General features: G+C 59.7%; 1 protein-coding gene across 6 annotated transcripts; it reads right to left on the minus strand.

The window, feature by feature from the left end:
• Positions 1-115: 115 nt before the first annotated feature.
• Positions 116-19,219, minus strand: NDRG4 (NDRG family member 4). Of its 6 annotated transcripts, none has more exons than XM_048316495.1 (17): positions 19,119-19,219; positions 15,257-15,348; positions 14,800-14,844; positions 8,668-8,773; positions 7,330-7,450; positions 6,998-7,060; positions 6,739-6,799; positions 6,342-6,428; positions 6,189-6,245; positions 5,742-5,845; positions 5,163-5,219; positions 5,015-5,066; positions 4,262-4,309; positions 3,986-4,021; positions 3,735-3,786; positions 3,078-3,116; positions 116-2,466 (listed from the first exon to the last, which is right to left on the minus strand). In XM_048316495.1, exons 1-17 carry the CDS (start codon positions 19,153-19,155, stop codon positions 2,312-2,314), a joined length of 1,212 nt encoding a protein of 403 aa, XP_048172452.1. In that variant the 5' UTR covers positions 19,156-19,219; the 3' UTR covers positions 116-2,311. The 6 variants fall into 6 exon arrangements, with proteins under 6 accessions (XP_048172452.1, XP_048172450.1, XP_048172453.1 ...); XM_048316493.1 differs by lacking the exon at positions 19,119-19,219 and adding an exon at positions 17,081-17,164; XM_048316496.1 differs by lacking the exon at positions 3,078-3,116 and having other exon boundaries at positions 19,119-19,218.
• Between the last annotated feature and the right edge of the window lie 1,252 nt (positions 19,220-20,471).

The raw sequence follows: 20,471 nt of genomic DNA on the forward strand, positions 1-20,471 counted from the left end.
AGTGGGGTTGGTGGCCAAGCTGTGTCCCCCTTGTCCTCTGTGCCTGCCAGCTCTCTGCAGGCAGGCCCCAGGTAGGCTCAGGCCCATTTCCCTGCAGCACGTTGTAAAGAGCACAGCAGGTTCTTAACATCTTTATTAGTTTGTTGGTTTATTTCCAACACAGTAACTCCTCTCTACAGCAACAGGTTAGTTAAATCCGGTTTACATATTGCTGTCTCATGAGTGCTGCGGCCTCGATGCCGCTGTGACAAAACCAGGCTGCACTCAGACAGGAAAATGTGTTAAATTCCGCTGTGACTGGGAAAAAAAGGAAAACCAACAAAAATCAAAAGAACAAACCACCAGGGAAAACCAACCAACCAACCAACAAAACTAAGGTGAGGAACTGAAGGCGAGCACGGCCACACCACCTCCAGGGAAACCACACGGCACTGCTTGGACAAGAACGCAAGGAGGAGTGAACCCAAAAAGGTCAGGGACTGGGCAAACCCTTATATATATATTATGTATAGGTATTTATATATATATATCATCTGGAAGGACACGCTGAGAAAACAAGAGATCGCAGCGGTATCTACCGTAAAAAGGAGCTACATAGCTTTCAGAGTCACACCAAGAAGGAAGCACACAGCAGAACAAAGTGGGGGACAAAGGGGGACACTGGTGTTTTGGGGTGGCCTTTTACTATGGGAAGGGTCAGGTGGGGCACGGGTCTCAGGGCCAAAAGCCCTCATACACCCGCTGGGAGCCCCGGGACCTCTGTGCCCTTCACTAGGGAGCAGGGATGGGGTCTGGGGGGTAGAATGCTTTTGTGGGGCTGGGTGGGACCTGCTTCTAGCGGGCTGGTTCTGCTCGCCCAGATGGTGGCACCTGGTGGGTTCCCTGCTCAGGTCCCCCATGGACCACCTACAGAGACCTGAGCACCCATCACCAGAGCCAGGGCCATCCTTACTGTGCCTCACAATGGGCACAGGAGAGGCTGGGCACTGCTGCTCTGGCAGCAGAGGCTGTGTGGCCATCATTGGGGTTATGTGATGACAGGGTTCTCCATGCCGAGTGTGAGAGGCAAGAGCCACCTGGAGTTGGTGGCCAGATGGGGCCCCACGGCCCGGGGGGAGCCAAGCCCTTGAGAGACGCCCCACTCAGTGCACAGGCAAAATGCTGGAGGTGGGGGGTGTGGTTTTGGGAGCCATGGGGGGTCTGCCCAGCTGTGTGGGCAAAGCCAGACCATGAGTGCTCCCCACAGCCCAGGGGTCACCCCACACTGCCAGCACCTTGCAGTGAGGCACCCTGCGGGGCAGAGGGTGCTGAGGGCTCCCGAACACGGTGGGAGGAGTGTCTCGTCTTATTGCTAATGGCTCCACGGTGATGACACCCACCGGTTGTGGCAAAACTTGAGGTGGGATTTGCTGTGTGACATCCCCAAAAACAGTGGCCTCTGGACCCTGGAGGGCTCAGCCCAAAAGCTGGGAGTGGAACTGACAGTGTGGCAGGGGCCAAGCCAGCCAATTCCCCCCTCCCCAGTGCATTTTTGGTGGCAGGCGGTAATTGTCCTTCTTGCAACAAGGGACAAAGGAAGTGCCACCACAGGCGAGGGAATGGGCAGAGGCAGGGGGACACTCCTGCCACCCTCCTGCCCTGACAGCTTCTGGAGTAGGGCTGACCACTCTTCACTTGCCCCAGGGCAGCCCTCAGGGTACATGACCAGGGCGAAGGGACAGTTTGGGATGTGATTTCTCACGAGGCTCAGCCAGCTCTGGGGTAGCAGGTCCTGGGTGTGCTGGGGGATCCCATGCTAGCTCTCCCTAGAGAGGCCATCAGGCAGAAATGAAAACTGCATCCCTAGGAACAGACCAGTGACCTCCCAGTAAGTGCTGCTCCCTGTTCCTGCCTTCCTTTTGATTTTGTCAGCCACCAGTTGAACTTGGGAGACCAACCTACCTCCTGTGTCCTCTCCACGTGCTGTCCCATCCCTTCATCCCGTCCCATCCCAACATCCTGTCCCCGTCTCATCACCCTGATCCTGCTACCCCATCCTGGCACTGTCCCCCTGCCACCCACCCTCCCAAGCCGGGGCCAAGCCGATGCTAGGGAGGGCGAGGACCAATGCAGAACCATGTGTGACTGCTGGATAAAGCCCCTCTCCTTCTCCTGTACCAGACAAGGGGATGAGGCCAATGGCAAAGAAGACAAATTGACCCCAAAGAAGCGAGGGCCCTGCTGGAGGATGTCCACGGGGCGGGTGGGTGCTGGCGGGATGCTGACGGATGGGAGATGGCTCTGAAGGAGACGTCGGCGGCGGGCGTGGACCTCAGCACGATACCTCCATAGTGTGGTTGATCTGCCCCATGGCCTCGGTGCTCTCCGAGTGGGTGCAGGCACGTGGGCGGGTGCCATCCACAGAGCTGGCGCTGGTGAGGGAGGCCGTGCGGGAGCGTGCCAGGCGGGTCATGCTGGCAGATGGCACTGCACGGGCACAGAGAGACAGCCAGGGTGCTCAGATCCCTCTGAAATCCTGAGGGACCTGAACCAACATTGCCACCAGCCCTGCTCCCCGATGCAACTGAGCCTGAGCACAAGCTTGCAGCAAGCAGTGCTGTGACAACATGAGCAGCTCCAGGCTGGTAAGGGACAGCAGGGCAGGGGTGCTCTGTGGCAGGCTGCACACCGGGCTCACTCCTGGGCATGCAACCTCTGGGCATTAGGCAGTGGGGACCCCTAACTACCACACTCCAGGAAAGGAGTGAGCTGGGATCGGAGCTCCCCTGGCTGCCCAGGGTGTGCAGGGAAGGTGACGCCCTCCCCCAGACAGAATGGCCGGTGGTCACAGGAGGGCACAGTGGGCACATTGCCAAGGCTGTGCCTGCATGGAGAGGGAATTGTCTGAATGCCATTTCTCAGCCCCCAGCCCTGGCTCAGGGTGCCATCTCAGGCAAAGCAGAGCGAGGCAGTGGGCATCCGGCTGGGAAGGGCTGGTCCTGCACCCAGGCTGCTCCCGAAGGCGCCCAGGCAGCTCGAGGGCACAGGCCAGGCAGGCACCATGCAGCAGCGGGCACGGGCTGAGCACTGAGCGGTACCTGTGCTTCCACTCAGCCTCCGATCCTTCAGGTGGGTGACTGGCAGGGGCAGGAGAAGGGCAGGGAGGGCAGAGAGAGAGTGTCAGCCCTGCTGGCCGCTCCGCTGGGCCAGGAGCCCCTGCCCAGCCCACGTGTGCCTGCACACAGAGCTGTCCCTGCGTACACAGACTGCACACACACACACAGAGACACACACACGTGCAACAGACCTGCAAACACACACCACGTGCACGTGGACTTCTGCATGCATGCACACACAGGTATAAACACACACACACATGGTTGGTCATAAACTGTGCACACACACATGCACACAGACTTCTGCACGTGGGCTCTGCTTGTCTTTGTTGCACACACACAGCCCCTGCTCATGCATGCCCACACACGCACACGCACGTGCACACCTTCACAGGGAGCCTGGCACACACATATGTACACACAGAGCCCTTGCACACACATGTGGGTGCACACAGAGCCTGTACATCCCACGCCCCTGCGGACACTCGGACAGACACCTTCCACAGCTGCACACACAGTGCCACACACGCACGTGCAGCTCTCCATGAGGACAGACACGCAGAGGTGCCAGGCTCCTCTCCTGCAGCAGATCAGCACACACAAACCCCCACCAGCCCCACGCCCAGCCCCGGCACTCACTGTAGCCCATGCCTTGCAGGAAGTACTTGAAGGCTTCGGTCAGCTTGCCTGGCTGTAGGGAGAGAGCAGGCTGAGCTGAGCTGAGGCAGCACCGAGGCCGAGATCCCCACTCAGCCCTGAGCTGCTTCTGGCAGCCCCAGCGTGAGACCCCTATGCTCTCATCAGCCCATGCCCACCCAGCCAAGGACAGCACCAATGCATGCCTTAGGGCCCAGTTTCCCCAGTTAACTGGGGAAATTGTGAGGGCTCACCTGTGTGACCTGGGGCAGCCCACCGGAGTCAGCCATCTGCAAAGAGAAGGTCCTGCTTAGTTTGGGAGGGTGCCTGTACTGTCCACCATCCCCCAGTACCCGCTGGCAGGATGCCACTGCTGGGGTCCCTCTGCTCTCCCCATACACCCCCAGCTCCAAGGGCCATGATAGACCTGGAATGGGGAGATAGGGACACCCTGCAGCCCTGGGGCAGAAGGCAATGGGGCACTTCATAGGCAGCAGGGACCTCCCGGCTGCCCCTTGCCACCAGCCTACCTTCAGGAATGTGGTGTTGGTGGGATCCAGCTTGGAGTTACACTCCACCTGTAGGCAGGAGAGATGATATTAGCACCCTAGGAAGCCAGGAGCCAAGCAGAAGTTGTCCACATATACCACCACTGGCCCACAGCATTCCAGCTGGCAAATCCCTCCTCAGCCAGGAGGAGACAGGGCACTAGGTGAGCCCTGAGCCTGCAGGACCACCATCCCCTGCCATGGGACAGAGGGGACTTTCCTCCTATCAGTCTGGGCAAGGATAGGGACTGGAACGGGAGGTGAGGAGACTGGTGAGGCACTCTGTGTCACACCCATGTGTACATGCACACAAATGTGCCCACGTGCACAGGCACGTGGCAGAGGAGAGTTGTGTGCATGCAGTTACACATTGTCTACAAATGCAGCCACCTGCACCGTACCTGTGGCTGATGTGCAAGGGTGGACAATGCTGTGGGTGTGTGCCAGAGGCTGTGTGGGTGCACGTGGCCCAGCAGGGAGTGTGCCCATGTGCCGACACATCCGAGCGTGCACAGTGTGAGCACATCTGGGTGTATGAAGAAGGGGAAGTTTTCCAGGTGTGGCAACCCCACACAGCTGCATGTGCACAGGTGCCCACACGAGCAGGTGGGTTTGCACACAAGCACGCTCCCACTCCCGGGCGCTGCCATGCGTCTGAGCAGGCAGGGAACATGTGCGTGCCCGTGCGTGGGCATCGCCCGCCTGCCACCCCGCAGGCGCTGCCCCGTCACTCACCACCCCCTCCTCAGCAGGCGCGTTGTCTCCGACCACCAGCATCACGGGGCAGCTGGAAGTGAGAGGAGAGAGGGCCCTGGTCAGGGTTTGGCCTGGGCAAATTCCACTGCCCCGGGACCCCTCTATGACTTGCTGGCACGGCTCTTACCGCAGCGTCTTGGCATTGGGCACAGTCCCAGGCCGGTTGATGTCCAGGTCCCTGCGGCTGACGGAGGAGAAAGAAGGCCAGTGTGAGCCCATGGGCAGATGCCACCACCGATGCCATAGCACAAGAATCAGGCCACTGCCAGCCTCAAGAAGCAGCACTCAGCCCCGCTGTCCCGGCACCTTGTGCATGGAGGATGCCATGCCCACCTCTGCCATGGGATGCAGCACCCATCAGAGTGCCAGGGCTCCCAACACCCTGCATGCATGGGACAGCATCTCTGCCCCCTTTCCCAGGCCTGTGCCAGCACCTAGTGCAGGAGAAGACATGGCAATGTGTAGCCACGGTGGTGGGCTCTGGGACATGGCAAGGCTCTGGCACAGGTACCACCACTCCCTCATGCCCAGGCAGCAGCGGCAGACAACTTTGCACTGCTGCCTGCATGCACTGGAGGGTGATGACAGCACCCAGCAGGGGTCTGGGTTCCCATGGTGACCTCAGAGCCACCCACCAGCACTGCAGCCCCTCGCCCTGGCACAGACAGGAACACAGCCCAGCAGCAGGGCTGCCTGGAGCACTCACCTGTTGTACATGTTGAGGAACAGCTGGAGGTTGAACTGGTTCACCACACTGCCGATCTGCTGCCGGTAACTCTGCACCAGCTCCGTGTTGTTCATCAGCTCTTCCTGTGCCAGCAGGGCATGGAGATCAGGGCAGGTGCTGGGGGGACACTCTACTCCCCAGTCTTGCCCATGCCATGCCAGCCAGCAGGGATGAGGAGGAGGATGCTGGGCAATGCAGCTGGGCACAGTGCTGCTGCAGGCAGCACACCCAGGCAGGACAGGGGCATGAGTCACACACTCATCAAGGTTAAGCCTCAGACCAGGCAGGGCTTGACTAACCCCAACCCTGCACATGGGAAGGGTGCAGTGGCACTGTGGTACCTGGCAGGGCACAGCCCAGGTGACCCAGCTGGATGCTGGGCTGGGGAGCTGGTGGCAGGGGCCTGGCAGGATGCACAGCCCTTACCTGGCTGAACAGGTGGGACAGGACAATGTCCGGCAGCGTGCTGGTGAGGCCAGAGAGCTGTAGAGGGAGCACAGGGAGTTATGGCACTGCCGTGGCTGCCTCCTGCCCCAGGAAGCTGCCAGGACTGGGAGGAGGGGTTGGGGCCCTGCCCACCTTGGCAGCTGCCCAGTCAATCCAGCCTTTGCCATTGGGGTCGATGTTCATAAGGACCAGCCCTTCGACCAGGTCAGGGAAGATGAGCTGCAGTGAGCAAGAGAGGAGAGGCTCAGAGGGGAGGGAAGATGTGCCCTGGGCAGCCCCCCACCAGAGCCACTGCACAGGATTGCATGGAGCCGATGTCACCCTGTCCTGGGAGCAACAGGAGACCTGTGGCGAGACTGCCCAGCCACCGTGGCCATGGCACTGCCATCCTGGGTCCCCCAACCCTCCAGGAGCCTTTGCAGCAGCAGAGACTGCCTGGAGGTATCAGCTCCTGCTCTTCCCCATGCCCTGGGCTGACAGTAGGTACATGCAACAACTCAGGGCCAGCCCATCCCAACCTCAGGCTCACCGCAAACTTGGCCAGCACGTAGGCTCCTGCCCCAACACCAATCCCAATCACGTACTTGAACCTGGAAATACAGAGAGGTCCATATGAGGGGACAGTGGGCTCCAACACATCTTCCCTGGGACACCCCTGCACCCACAGCAAGAAGCCTCGCAGGATGCCAGTTTACAGGGGCAACTCCCCCAGCCCCAAACCCTTGCCTTCTGCCCATCTGCCTGCCCAGGACCCTCAGCCAGCAGCCGAGGAAGAGAGGCTGACTCACCCGAAATGCTGCACCACGCTGGGTAACATAGCAGCCAGCTGGTCCATGGATGGGTACTGGTACCTGTGGCACAGGGAGGCATAGGATGGTGGTTATGGAACTGTTCAGAGCAGGGTGTCTGGGACAGGGCAGCTGGGCTGCCTGAAATGGGCAGGGAAATGCCACCCACCTGCAAACCACCCTACTGCCTGCCCTGGGCCACTCGCCTGCCACAGGCTTTGGCACAGTTTGGAAAGACCCACAGGCAGGGCACAACTGCCAGGCAGCAACAACCCAAGGGGCAGGGGGTGACATCCCAGCAGGCACAGTGAGCCCCTGAAGCTGGCACCTACCCCTGAGGGAACTGTGAGGCTCCTGCCTGCTGGCCCGGCGCGTCCACGTGGCACACCACAAAGTGCTTTGTGATCTCCTGCATGTCCTCGTAGTTGAAGAAGGTGTTGAAACAAAGCTTGTCTGTCAAAGGGCAGGGGGGTATCAGAGACCAAACACGCCGGCACCAGGGCCTGGTGGGCCAGGGGAGCATGGACAGAAGCTGCCCACCCTCCCACTGCCCTTCAACCAGGAGGTGACATGCCACCAAAGCCATCACATCCCCTTCCCTCCAGGCTCCTTGTCCTTACAGCAGGGACCGCAGCTACTGTTAGCAAGGGCTGCATCCCTCCAGGTGTCAGGAGGCATGGGGATGGACAGACACAGCCAGGAGAATGAGGAGTTTGGGGTGACCTCATTGGTGAGCCTCAGAAGGATGGGACTGGGGAACGCAAAGCCCAGGACTGCAAGACCACCCAGTGGGCAGCAGGATTAGCAGCCTGGGGTATTAGCCCTGTCCAAAATCCCCAGAAAGGGCTCAAGCAAACATAGAATTTGAGGAGCAGCTGCAAATCTCCCTGCTTGGAAAGAGTCGAAGAAACATCCCCAGCGTTGCCATGGACAAGACCTCCCCATTGCAGTGGGATACAGACACTGCCTGGGCTTGGACAGGTCCTGTCCCATGGCATCAGTGCTGGGACATCCCTCCCAAAATGTGGGGGTGAGGCAGTTGTAAGGCCCTTTGCAGCCAGCATGACGTGTGCCTGAGCAGCCAGAGCTGCTGCAATGGTGACACAGCTCAGTAGTGTGTCAGTGACTCAGCCTCAGCCGCCAGCGGAGCGGGAGATGCTTCTCCCCACTCACAGGGAATTGGGCATCCTCGCTCAGCTGGAGGGCACAGCCTGGGACAGGGCTCTGGGGTGCAGGTCCAGGGCTGCAGGCTGACAGAAAGTGCAGCATCTCCACACCACAGCCCCAGCTCGGGGTCCCTCCTTCCCTGCTATTCCCAGTCTTTTGTCCCCCACTATGCCCTGCTGCCAGCTGGGTCCATGCTCTGCATACCAACAGGCTGGTGGCGGCAGTGAGGACCAGCCCAGCATCCCCCATGTCCCATCCCTGCCTGGTGTGGGCAGGCAGGCAGCCAGCACTGGGGTGGCCAAGCACTCCTGGCTGTGCCTGGCCTGGGCTTTGTGTCCAGCTGAGCATCCGAACTCCCCTGGTGCTTTCAGCTGCCGGGGGGGACCCAGTGCAGCCACGGGCAGAGGCAAAGGAGGTGAGCCAGGGGCAATGTCCTGGCACCCCATGCAGCCTCGGGCTCACCCCTGCCTGCCCTGCACCCCCAGCCCAGGAGCAGCACTCACGGTTGAGGCCCACATCGTGGTACGTCAGGATGGCCGGGCGGTTCCCCTTGGGAGAGCCCCGGATGACCACATGCAGCAGCCCGTAGGGGGTCTCAATGTCATGTTCCTGGGGAAGAGGAGAGATGGGGTGATGCCCACCTGCCCTAAGACAGCCTTTCATCCTCTCCTGTGCCACCATCACACCCTTCACTGCTGCTTCCCCACATGGGTCCCGTGGGAAGACACAGGAAAGAGGAGCAGCTGTCCCAGGAAAAAAACTAGCTCTGGGCATCCCAGAGGGGGTAGAAAGCAGGACAAATCACATACAAATGCTCACAGCCTCCATCAGCTCAGGAAGGGAAGACTTTGGGTAGGACCATAGGACATAGGATTGGACGTGCGTATTACAGGATGGGATCACAGGATGGTATCAAGGGATGGATCCAAGAGGGTTTGAGAGAGGAGGATAATAGGATGGGACAGGTGGACCACAGGACAGGAGAGGAGATCTTCAAGGGCTTGAACTGAGGAAATTTTGGCAACAGGGTAGGAGTTCACAGCATGGCCCAGTTGGGTGCAGATTCAATCTGGGACAAATGAGCAGAGGTCAGACCCTGGGCAGCACGACAGGAAATGCTGCAACCTGATCCCAAAATTACAGCTAAAGTAACTTTAAAACCCCTGGTCTGAAATGGCAGTGCCCCCATAGAGAGACGAAAACTACCACGTGCCTCAGTTTCCCTGTCTAGGAGGGCTCCAGCCTTGACATCCTGGCCCTTGTTCCCAGCCAGCATCAGGAACTGAGCCCAGGTGCAGCCCAAGGACAAGGGACCAGAGGTCCCCTCCAGATGCCCGTGCCTGCCAGCCAGTCCAGCAGCAGTGACCTCGAGGCTGGGATCTGGTGGATGCAGGAGCATCATGTGCTGAGCAGGGCAGGGCACGGGATGATGGCAGGGGATGATGGCAGGGTGCCCAAGCATCACGGTCCTCGCTGCTGGCACTGGCAGCCCCATGGATGGGCTGGTGGGAGGAGAGCAGGTACGTGGATGCTCACGCGGGTTACACGCCACCAAGGACTCTGAAGGACACGGGCCTCGGGTGGGAGGAAGCGCCTGGGGACAGGGTCTCCTCACTGCAGTGCCTCCCCTCACTGAGACCTGCTGCCCCTGGAGGAACATGGCACCCAAAGGCAGATCCAGGGCTCTATGGAGACATCTCTTAGCTCCCAAGGGCACCCTGACCCCAGCCCTCATCCACAGCTGTCCCTCCACCCCCTGCAGTTGCACCAGGCAGAAGTCCATGAGCAGTGACATCCCTCTGCAACAACAGACTGGGAGACTGAGGCAGAGGAAGGGCCTGGCCCAAGGTCACAGAGCAGGAGGCATCTGTGTGGTCTGATCCTGAGCACAGGGCTGCCTCCTTGCCATCACCATGCCGATGGTACCCATCACAGCCCCAACAGCTCAGCTTTCAATCCTACCCCAAAATCACATGCCCAAGGTAGTGGATCGATCCTTAGCACTGCTCCCTCCTGCCCCCCGCCCCCTGCCAAGCCAAGCACATCCTGCCTGTGGTGCAGCCTCTGCAGCACTGCTGGGTACCACAGCCCTGCCCTTTGCCGCAGGGATGCTCGCTGGGGGAAGAGGCTTGGGATGCAGGGGATGCACGCAGCAAAGAGAGAGTGGCACAGAAAACCCACAGCCCCAGCGAGGAGCGGCATGGGGCTCACAGCACCCATAGGTGCCTGACAGAGCCCATCCATGTCCAGGCTACCTGCTCACCACTGCAGTGCTCCCACCTCACTCACCCCCTCTGCACCAGCCTGTTGCCATCGGGTGTTGCCATCACTGCAGAGGCCAGAAAGCAACCAAGGGGTTGCTTCAAAACAGCCAGAGACCCTTCTCCCTCTGTAGCCCAGGGGGTGGGCAAGGGGCAGTGTGCTCCCCATCAGCACACAACCCCAGCACGGGCCAGAGCTGCTGACCCTCAGCCTCGGCACAGCATCTCTGCCGGGCTCCGGGAGGACATGCTCAAGGACAATGCGTCCCCAAAACCTGCAGCACATCAGGGATGCGGCAGCAGGGCTGGGAGAAGGAAGGGCTCCCCAGTAGTGGGTCCTCCCTACCCCAATGCCTGCCTGCCCCACGCCGAGCCCTGCTGGGTGCAAAGGCCCAGCTTGGGCAAGCAGGAGAGACACTGGGGCAGGAAAACACCTGGGAAGCGAAGGTAGCGAGCACGGCAACGGCGGTACCTACCCCATCCCAGCACTCCGGCATGGTGAGGAACTGGGCGGACGAGGATGCTCAGGCAGTGCGGGCCAAGCCGGAGGTCCCGGTGTGGGGCACGGTAACACAGCCGCCGGGGCGAAGCTGAGCTCTGCGCTGGCTCAGCCCCTCGCCTCGATTTATAGCGGAGCCCCAGCCCTGCGCTAAGCCCTCCCTCGCCCTTCCCCCTCGGCAGGTTTGGCCTCCATTGCAGGCGAGCGCCGCGATGGAGCCGGCACTCAGCCATTGGCTGCCGCGGGAATTATTCATGCTCCAATTGGCCCCAAATACCCCTGTTTATGAAGAAAAAACGCCTGGCACCGTGCGGTACCTTCTCCATCTTCCCTCTTTCGGCAGACAGAGACAGGCGGGGTGTCTGGACTGGTATCCCATGGAGCAGCCCCAGCACGGTCAGGACAGAGCCCACTGCACACACCGGGCTCCAGCCGCACACGGACACAGAGTCACGGCTGAGCCCGCAGCCGCCCAGGCCAAGGCCCTGCAGTGATGCCCGGGCAGCAGGCAGCACACACACAGCCACAGATGGACACGGGCACACACTGAAAAACAGGAGAAGAACACGGCAAGCGCGCTCTGCCACGTGCACGTCACCACATGTACATGCACAGGGACACGTACGGACACAGACACACAGGGGCCGGGCAAAACCCTGTCTGTGAGTGGAAAAACTGGGAAAATTAACACCATACCAACACCGAAGTACATGCACCCCACAAAAAGCTTGTGCATACCCCCCAGGGCCAGGCCCTGTGTGTGTGTCAGCACATGTTCCCGTACATGTATGTTGTGGTCATCTGCATACCAAGAGCACACCTGCTGCATGTGCTCGGCACAGATGCCACAGCCATCACTAATGCTCATGGATGCACAGCGAGCTGCACGCCTGCAGAACCTTGTACACATGTGCACAGAGGGGCACAGACAGGTCCACGGAGGGGCACACACATGTACACATGTAAACACTGCCCAGACGCCTGTGTTGCCTCACCCAGCAGCACACTCATCCCACCATCATGCGAGATGATGGCACGCAGGAAATGTGCAGGATTTAGCCCTGACCTGGGCATTGCCAGTGGCAGGTAAATAAAGCAGGAGGAAAGACAATCCAGCAGCTCCAAGGGGTTGGATCGTTCCCTGGACTGACACATGCTGTGTGCATACACACACACGTGAGAATTCCCATGTGCACATGTGTGCAGGCAGACCATTTCTTCCCTGATTCCAATGAGGCCTCGTGCCACCACAGCCCCAGAACCCCCCAGCAGTCTCTGGGTGCCCTCCCCCTGCACCCTGCCTCCCCCTGCCCAGCCCAGCACCACTGCCCAGCTCGGCATGACCGGCACAAAACTGGGCAATCATGGATGGAGAAGGAGTCTCACAGTCCCTTAAATGCCCTTCAGGAACCCACTGAAAGCCATGTCCCACAAACAAGTCAGGGCTGGACAGACAAAAGGTCTGGATGTGGAGAAAGGACAGATGGGCAGAGGGATGGCATTGATGCTGCCTCCACCAGAGAGGCTTCACTCTGCACTGCTTTGTCCTGCGGGGAGCTCAGACCCAGGCCTGGAAAGAGGCATCCCTGTGAATGAAGGACCGTGTGTGATGGGGAAGCCCAGCTCCCCGGTGGTTCCTGGCACTCCAGGTGCCATTTTTGCTTTCCCCAGCCCTGCTGCCTGTAGAGCCAAAGATTGTGACAGCCACAGTCCCCAGGAAAAAACAAGAGATGCACAGGGACAAAAAAAGACAGAAGGTAGATAAATAGAAGACAGAAGGGGTGGAAGAGCCAAGGTGAATGCAAAAGGGCTGCAAGGGAGATGGGAGGGCTGAGCAAGACTGACTCTGCTTGAATAGCATCGAATGGGATCACCACCACCTTGGCTACTAGCCCATTTGCCTGGCGGGTGGCCCAGACCTCCTGCAGGATGCAGGGCACCCAGGTCCCAGGGCACCTGCCCCCAGCTCTCCTGCACCTTGGCTTCTGTCCCAAGGGCTTTACTTTGGCTGGTGGCCCCCCCCACTGCCCCAGGCAGGCCTGAGCATCCCATCAATGACTGGCTCTAGGGAGCAGCAGGGGACAGTGAAGAGTTGAGCTGGGGGCTGGATTGAATTATCCCAAGGAGGTGAATCTAGAAAATGGGGTAAGATCTCCCCAAGGAATGGCAGGCAGCCTTTGCACTGCACCAACTTGCAAATGTCAGAGTGGGGAAAAGGAGGAGGTTGCCCTGGCATAGCCCAGGAAACTCATCCCATCCCTACCCTGAGGCTCTTGGAGGGGAGCTGGGACAATGCAGGGTCTGGCTGGCTTGGGGAAAGCTGCCTTGATCATTGCCCAGTTCCTTTTTTAGATCACGAGGGGATGGAGGTGCATCCCTGTGGCATTTGCTGTCCAGAACTGCTCCACTTGGGCAGCACCAGGGACATGGTTCAGTGCCACCCTGGGCCAGCCCCTGCCACACGCAGCGATTGTCCTGGGAGGGTCATTGCTCTTTAACATCGCCTGCACGCCGACCAAGCCCTGCCCCAGCACAGCTGAGTGAGAGCCGTACTGGTGCCTCTGGTGCTACCGAGAGCTCTGGGCAGCCTTGCACTGCCACTTCCCTCCCCTCCTCACCTCCCTCTCCCTCCTCACTCTCACTGGTGACACCAGGAGGTTTGGTTTCCCCTCCAGTGGCCAACAGAAGCCCTGAGCAAGCAGAGCAAGGAGCAGCCCAGCCCTGCACACCCTGCTGCTGCCAGCCCCAGCACCTCACCAGCTTTAGAGCTGCTGGGGAGGGCACCATTTCTTTTCACCACTGCCATTTTTTAATTATTTCCTGGCTTTCAAGAGGGCCATCAGGTACCTCCCACTCTGTGAACCACAGCAGCCAGCACCAGCATCCTTGCTCCCTGACCAGCTGCACCTTCCCACCTGCATGGGTGACAGACACTGAGCAGGCCAGCCCCAAAATTCTGGGCACTGCTAAAACAGGGACCTGTGCTCCCCTGCCCTTATCTCAGGATGAATGAAATCCACATTTATTTTGTCCTTATAGGTGCTGTTGTTTCAGTGCCATACCTGCAAGGGCTCAGCCATCAACACCCAAGCCCACTGTCCCCATGGTCCCACTGCTGGCAAAGTGGCAGCACACAGCCTGAAGTCAATCACTGGTGTCCCCTGGGAGGGGAACACTTTGGGAGAGGGACAGGCAGCAAGCTGGCAGCCCCACTACCCTCCCTCCCTACCACCCTGGTCCCCACAGAGTGAGCCTGGTGCAGGATGAGCCTGGGCAGAGGTGTGAGAGTGATGCAGACCAACATGGGAGCCAGGCACGAGCTGAGCTCCCATGAGTCCTGGAGCTGTATCATGGGGCTCCTCTGGAGAGCACAAATGGAGGTACAAGATGGGCAGGTGCCAGCCAAGGGAGCAGAGGGGCCCTACTCTCCAAGAGAGGTGGGTGGTATAGGGGGCAAAGCCCCAGCCCTCCAAAAGAGAAAGAGGCTTTCAAACATCCTTATGTAAGCAGGGAGCTGGCATTGCCTGGGAAACCATTGCCATGGCAATGGTAGAGGGGCTGGAAAAGCAGCTCACCCTTCCTGAGAAGAAATTGCCTGTTTTAAAGGTTTTGTCCCCAGCCCATGGCCAAGTGCCCACCAGTAACATCCGAGCGCCAGCACAGAGATGCCTGGCAGCATCCCCCCATCCCCTCCTGACAAGGGCTATGATGGATGTGCAACCCCGTGCACAGACACTGACCAGGCACTGCGTCCCCATGGAAGAGGGGACAGAACAGCCCTGAGTTCACTCAGTGCCCCACAGCCTTCCCCAGGCACAGGCTGCTGTTCCATGTGAAACCCAGGGGTGGGCAGCACCTCCCATGGCTGGTCCTACCTTCCAGTCTGTGTCCACAGTGGAGAGGAAGACATCCGAGTTCTCCTGGGATGAGAAGGAGCCATTAGGGACAGAGACACCGCTCACTTTTGCAGCGCCCTCCCACCCAGCCTGCAAAGCCCTCTGACACCACAGGCACCCCCTCCCCAGGGCTGCAGGGGACACAATGCCCACACGTGTGCACACATGTGCATGTGTTACCTGCGTGTGTGCACACACAGGTGTGTGTTAGCACGATGTGCAACATCTGCACACACGCACATCATCCTGTGCTCAGCCATGCAGGCTCATCACCACACACACACACACACACTGAGGACCACAAATGTGCACCCAAAACCAGCACACACACAGAGTACCACATAAATACCCAATACCAGCACACAACCCCTCCCAAGCTCCTGCATCCTGGTGCCCCTCATGCAGGAGCCAGAGCCAGAGTGGTCACCAAACTCACCAGCTCAGCATCCTGTCCCCGCAGCAGCGGCTTCTCCTCGGTGAAGCGCAGCTCGTGTAGCCCTGCCATGGTCATCTCCTGCAGCAGCAGCCCTGCCCAGGGCAAGGGACACGTCAGGGCAGGTCCTGTCTCGGGCCTCTTGCCCCAGCCCCACGGAGCCTCATGGGTCTCCCTCCCATAGGGATGGGACCCAAGTCAGCTTCATTCCACCCACTTACTATGGGGACTTGGTGCTTCAGCTTGCCCAGGGGCTGCAGTGAGCCCCTCGTCTGGAAGCTGGAAGCAGGCACAGAGCAGACAGTGCCCAGATGAGCTCAGCTCCCCACTCCTACCCAGGTCCAGTTCTCCCAGTTAAGGACAAACCTGTCTCAAGGGCATGATCTTGGGCAAACTGAGGGACCAACCTCATCTGTCCGTGCTGGTCACCTCAGTAAGCACCCAATCCAGAGCAAGAACATCCAAATTCTCATCCCAACTTTCAGCATCGGTCAAAGATAGAAAATCCAAATTTTTGGCCGGTTTTTGGTTGCAGATAGGTATGGATGGGACAGAGGGAGATCTCCCTGCACAGCCAGAATGAGGGGTGATGTTTCTCAGCCATGCTGGGAGGCAGAGGGATGTTCCAAGCAGAAAGAGAGCAGAGAGACAGCCTGACGTTTGTATGGCAATGATGGGAGAAATCCAAATGTGAAGCCTTTGCTCCCAAAGTCTTCTCCTTGCCTGTGAATCAGGTGCTGGCCAGTGAGTGCCTCAGCCCCAGGACTTGGAGGGACAGACTTCTCAATGGAGCTGCCACTCAGCAGCGGTGTGAGATGGGGTGCTGCTGACCCCAGCCAACACTGGCATCTCCAAAAACACCCCCAGGCACAAGCCCACTCAGAGAGCAAAAGAGAGCGAGGAGATCAGCAGCTGGCTGCACACAGAAGGTGAAAGACGTGGGGACACAGGGAACAAACCAGGCTCCCCCGTGTTTAAATGGGATGGGTAACTGGCAAATCCCAGTGCCAGGGGGATTATCTGTGCTCGAGCAGGATCCAGACCTCAGGCATTGCATTTGCAGCCTCTGTTCTCACCCTTTCCACAGGGCCAAGTCTTCAGACAAGTTGTTGCTTCTCCAGATGGGCCAGCACTGATCTCACATCCCCTCAGCTGTATCCCCCCCGTGCAATCTCCCTGGACAGAACAGGGATGGTTTGGGCTGTACAAGCAGCGCAGCACACACAGACCCGCTCCATCCACACAGCCTCGGCCGAGCCTGCTTCACACTTTGTCCACCTCCAAACCTAGATCAGCCCAGGCTGACGATGTGGAAAGGCCAAGAAATGCCACGAATATTGCAAGGCCACCAGGAATACAGGAGCTGGTCATAAACTCCCCTCCAAAGCCAGGTTTTTCTCCTCTGACCAGGTTTTCCATTCAAAACTCAAGCAGGCTGTGCCACCTGCCTGCTTTCTGCAGACATGGCACTTTATCTTGCTCCTTGGGAGCCATCCAACAATCCAGAACTGTTTGGAGGGAGAAACAACACTGCGAAGCCTCTCAAGATTCCAGGGCACCCAGCATCAGGAGTGTCCATGTCACCCCCTGCCCAGAGGGTCCCACCAGGCCAGGGGATGTCAAGAGGTGCTATCAGCCCCATGGAGAGGCACAAATGAGAGGCGTACTGCTCCAGGCTGGGCTGCTGCTGCTGGGGAAATGGCTCTGTGCACAGGGACAGCCCTGGCCTGCAGCCCACCAGCACAGCCGAGCCAACACAGCCTGCAGAGCCACCAACCAAGCAACCCCACAACCCCAGGAGAAAAAACAGGAGAAAATCAGCCTCACCAATAGCTGGGTCTGGAAGAGAGCAGGAGCGTCCCACGCTGAGCACACCAACCCACCGTGTGGCCACGGCCCCAGGGTGGCTGGGAACAGCACTTAGTGTATGGTGAATGCCTTTATTAATTACAGCCGGCAGCTAATATGGGAGGGAGGGTGGCTGAGCAATGAGGAAAGGCCCCGTGACCTTGCTTGCAAGGTGGAGGGAAAGCTGGCTCAGGAGGGAGGTGACAGAGCCCTGCACCAACCAGCATCCCCAGCACAGGGGTCCCCAGGACAGTCTCCTAAAGTGCTGCTGACTGTGGGAACAGAGGATGGGTCAGTAAGTCAGGGAGTGCCGTGGGTTCCACAGACTGTGAGCAGGGTCACAGCTGTGCTGCCACCTTCCCTGCGTGCTCTGCTTCCCATGCCACCCCACAGGAACCCTCGTCCCTGCTCCTGGCAGTGCAGCTGTGGGGTTGTGGGGCTGTGGGCAGTCTCAACCAGCCCCACTGGCCCACTGTTGCTGTGGAGGGCTGGTGAGGAAGCCACAGCTCCACGTCTAGCCAAAACAACTTGACTCGGCCTTATGCCAGAGTAATGTGCCCAGTAACAAGCCCTTTTCTTTGCAGCTCACCCCAATGCTCCTCAACAAGCACCCATTCCCAGGGTACCACCCCAAACACACCCATCTCTGCTCCCATTCTGCCTTCCCAGTGTGGTGCCACAGTTTCCTAAGCACAGCCGGGACATGTTTCTTCTCTAATTCCCAATCAGTCCCAAACCCAGCAGGACATAAGTGCTCTGTCTGGGAATAGTGCTCTGCCCCACCAGGGTCCTGGCACTACATATATAGATGGGGACAGGAACAGGCACATTGGCTTACCTTCCCCAAGGATCTGCAGCCCACTGCTGGCTTACTGGAGGAGAACCAGCTTGTAGCAGCATTATTATTATTGTTGTTGCTGTTATTGTTGTTATTATATCATGATCACAACAAGGCTTGAGCTCCATTTCACACTTGGCAGTGTGTTTGGTCACAGGGCAGGGATCCCCCAGATGTTGTCTCAGTCTCACAGGAGTCCCCACACTGACTACCTGCGTCCTGCCCTGGCAAGGATGTGGCGCCCACAGGATGTTGGCACGGATACTTGGAGCTGACTGAGCAGTGTGCAACAGACAGGCAGACAAATTGGGAGAAGTGAGGGCTGGCCCCTGCCAGGCAGCAAAGCCAAGGCAGCCTTCAGTGAGGCTGGGAGAGGGAGGAAGGGAACTTGCAGCTCAGTCTGAGCCACGGCCGTGTGCCCACAGCACTGCCCCCCGAGCAGGACCGCTGTGGAGCCATGATGGGGTGAAGGAAAACCCCAGTGTGACACAGCCTGGGCCACATCCTATCCCACCGGTGCAGGAGGAACACCATAAGGGACACAGGTCTGCACCCCAGCAGCCCCCACTAACCAGCCTAACAGTGTGGTCGAGCTGAGGGGTGCAGGACTGGGCAGCCACACCACGAGAGCCGCCAGGCCAGGGGGCAGGGGACACGGTGCCACTGATGCATGGGCTGAGCAGCCCAGGGTCTGGGGGCGGCGGTGGCAGCAGGGGGCTTTGTGGGGCCTCAGGCTGTCTCTCAGTGGCTGTTGCTAAGAGCAGCCTCCTTCCCAGCCCAGCGCATTCTTCGAGGCAGCGCGGAGACTCCCAGGGGAGGCTGGCTGAGGAGCAGGGAGGCACCGCAGGGATGCTCCAGCGATCCCCCGGGCACCCCCACCCCTCGGCTGTCTGCTGGGCGGCCCCCTTTGCCAGGAGGCTGCTGACTCCGTCCCCCCTTCCCCCAGCACCACCGGGCTGGGCTTTCCCCGCTGCAGCAAGGCATCACCTCCCGTACCCCGAGAAGGACCCTACCCCGGCAGCCCACACCCGCGGGAGCAAAGGCAGGCGGCGGAGCGGGTGGGGGGCAGCTCCGTGTCCTAGGCAGGGGCTGAAGGCTCTCCCTTCCCCCGGCCCCATCACCGCATCGCCCCTCCTCGTTTCACAACCCCCGTTCCCGGCACGGGCGGCCGGGCCGTACCTGTCAGGAGCTCGATCTTGTGCCGGAGCACCTTCATGCCGGGGCGGCGGGTCCCGGCGGGCGAGGCGGGCTGCGAGGAGGCGGCGGCGGCCCCGGCGCGGGGGGCGAGCGGAGCCGGTGCCGGTGCCGGCGCCGGTGCCGATGCCGGTGCGGGGTGCGCGGGGCGGCGCAGGGGCTGGGCTGGGCACGGCCCCGCCGGCCGGATCCTCCCCTCGCTGGGGCCGGAGGGGAGGGACGGGGCCGGGATCGGGAACGGGGGCACCGGGAGAACAACGGTGCTGGGGGAGGCGGGAGCGAACGGGAGATGGAGGCTGCCGGGGGTTACGCGGGTCATGGAGCACTGGGGGCTGCGGGGGGTTGGACGGGGGATGGAGGCTGCCGAGCGCACACATCACCCTGTAGGGAACCCTTTAGGTCTCAGAGCGGGACCGTGATGTCCAATAGGTCCAACAGGTCCCTGTGATCGTGGAGTCCCAGAAGCAGGGGACAGTGGGAGCCTTGGGGAGCCCCAGATATGGACCATGCACGAGAGGTCTGGGTTCCCCTGAAAGCAGGGGAAGGTGCTCGGGGAGGATCTGGGACAAGAGGGGACCTATGAACAACACTGATATCTGGAACACAGCCATTGGTGGCCAAGGGATGTAGGGAGTCCTGGAGAGTGGGGCCATGAAGACCAAAGGGGTTGGCAGTATCCAGGAACAAAAACACGGATGACAAGGGACCTGAGGATCCTCTGGGGCATGGGAATGCAGGCTCCCCTGAGGATAGGATGGTCCCATTCAAGGTTGCCAGGTGGTTCTAGGATAAGAAGGACCTGTGCAATGAGGGTGCCCACAGCAGGGCCATAATGGTCTGAGCCTGCCAGGGAATGCAGATGGTGACAGTCAAGAAGGATCACCCAGGAGTGAAGGCCATGACTGGGGTCATGATGATCCCATGCACACGCTGGACGTGTAGGGTGGCAGCTGTTTGGGGCAGAGCAGGAAGTTGTGAATCACTTGAATTGTCCTGAATTGGGACAGTTGGTCCTGTGAGGACAGAGGGCCCTGGCCTGCCCCAGAGCAAGGGTTGAATCCTGCTTGTCTCCAAGCTGGGCAAGCCCATCCTGCCACTGTTCCTTCCTCTGTATTTCTTTGTATTCACTTTAACTGATTTTTTTCCCACACCTAGGGATGTAACAGCCTCCATTCCCGTGCTACCTGGGGCAACTGCACAGGACATACCATCCAAAACTGGCCCTTATCAAAACATCCCCATGGAGAACTGCTGAGGACCCCATCACCTCAGTGGGCTTGGTTCCTCAGCTCCTGGGTTGAATCAGGCATCCCAGAGCTCAGCCTTATCACCCCTCAG

The sequence above is a fragment of the Corvus hawaiiensis genome, chromosome 12 (assembly GCF_020740725.1).
Source record: "Corvus hawaiiensis isolate bCorHaw1 chromosome 12, bCorHaw1.pri.cur, whole genome shotgun sequence".
NCBI classification, from domain to species: Eukaryota; Metazoa; Chordata; class Aves; order Passeriformes; family Corvidae; genus Corvus; species Corvus hawaiiensis.

Coding starts and splice junctions, on each gene's coding strand:
- NDRG4 (XM_048316495.1), bottom strand. CDS start 19,155: ATGAAGGTGCTCCGGCACAAGATCGAGCTCCTGACAG. Junction 6,246..6,341: donor TTGACTGGGCAGCTGCCAAG/GTGGGCAGGGCC, acceptor CTCCCTCTACAG/CTCTCTGGCCTCACCAGCAC. Junction 4,310..5,014: donor CGCCTGCTGAGGAGGGGGTG/GTGAGTGACGGG, acceptor TCCTGCCTACAG/GTGGAGTGTAACTCCAAGCT.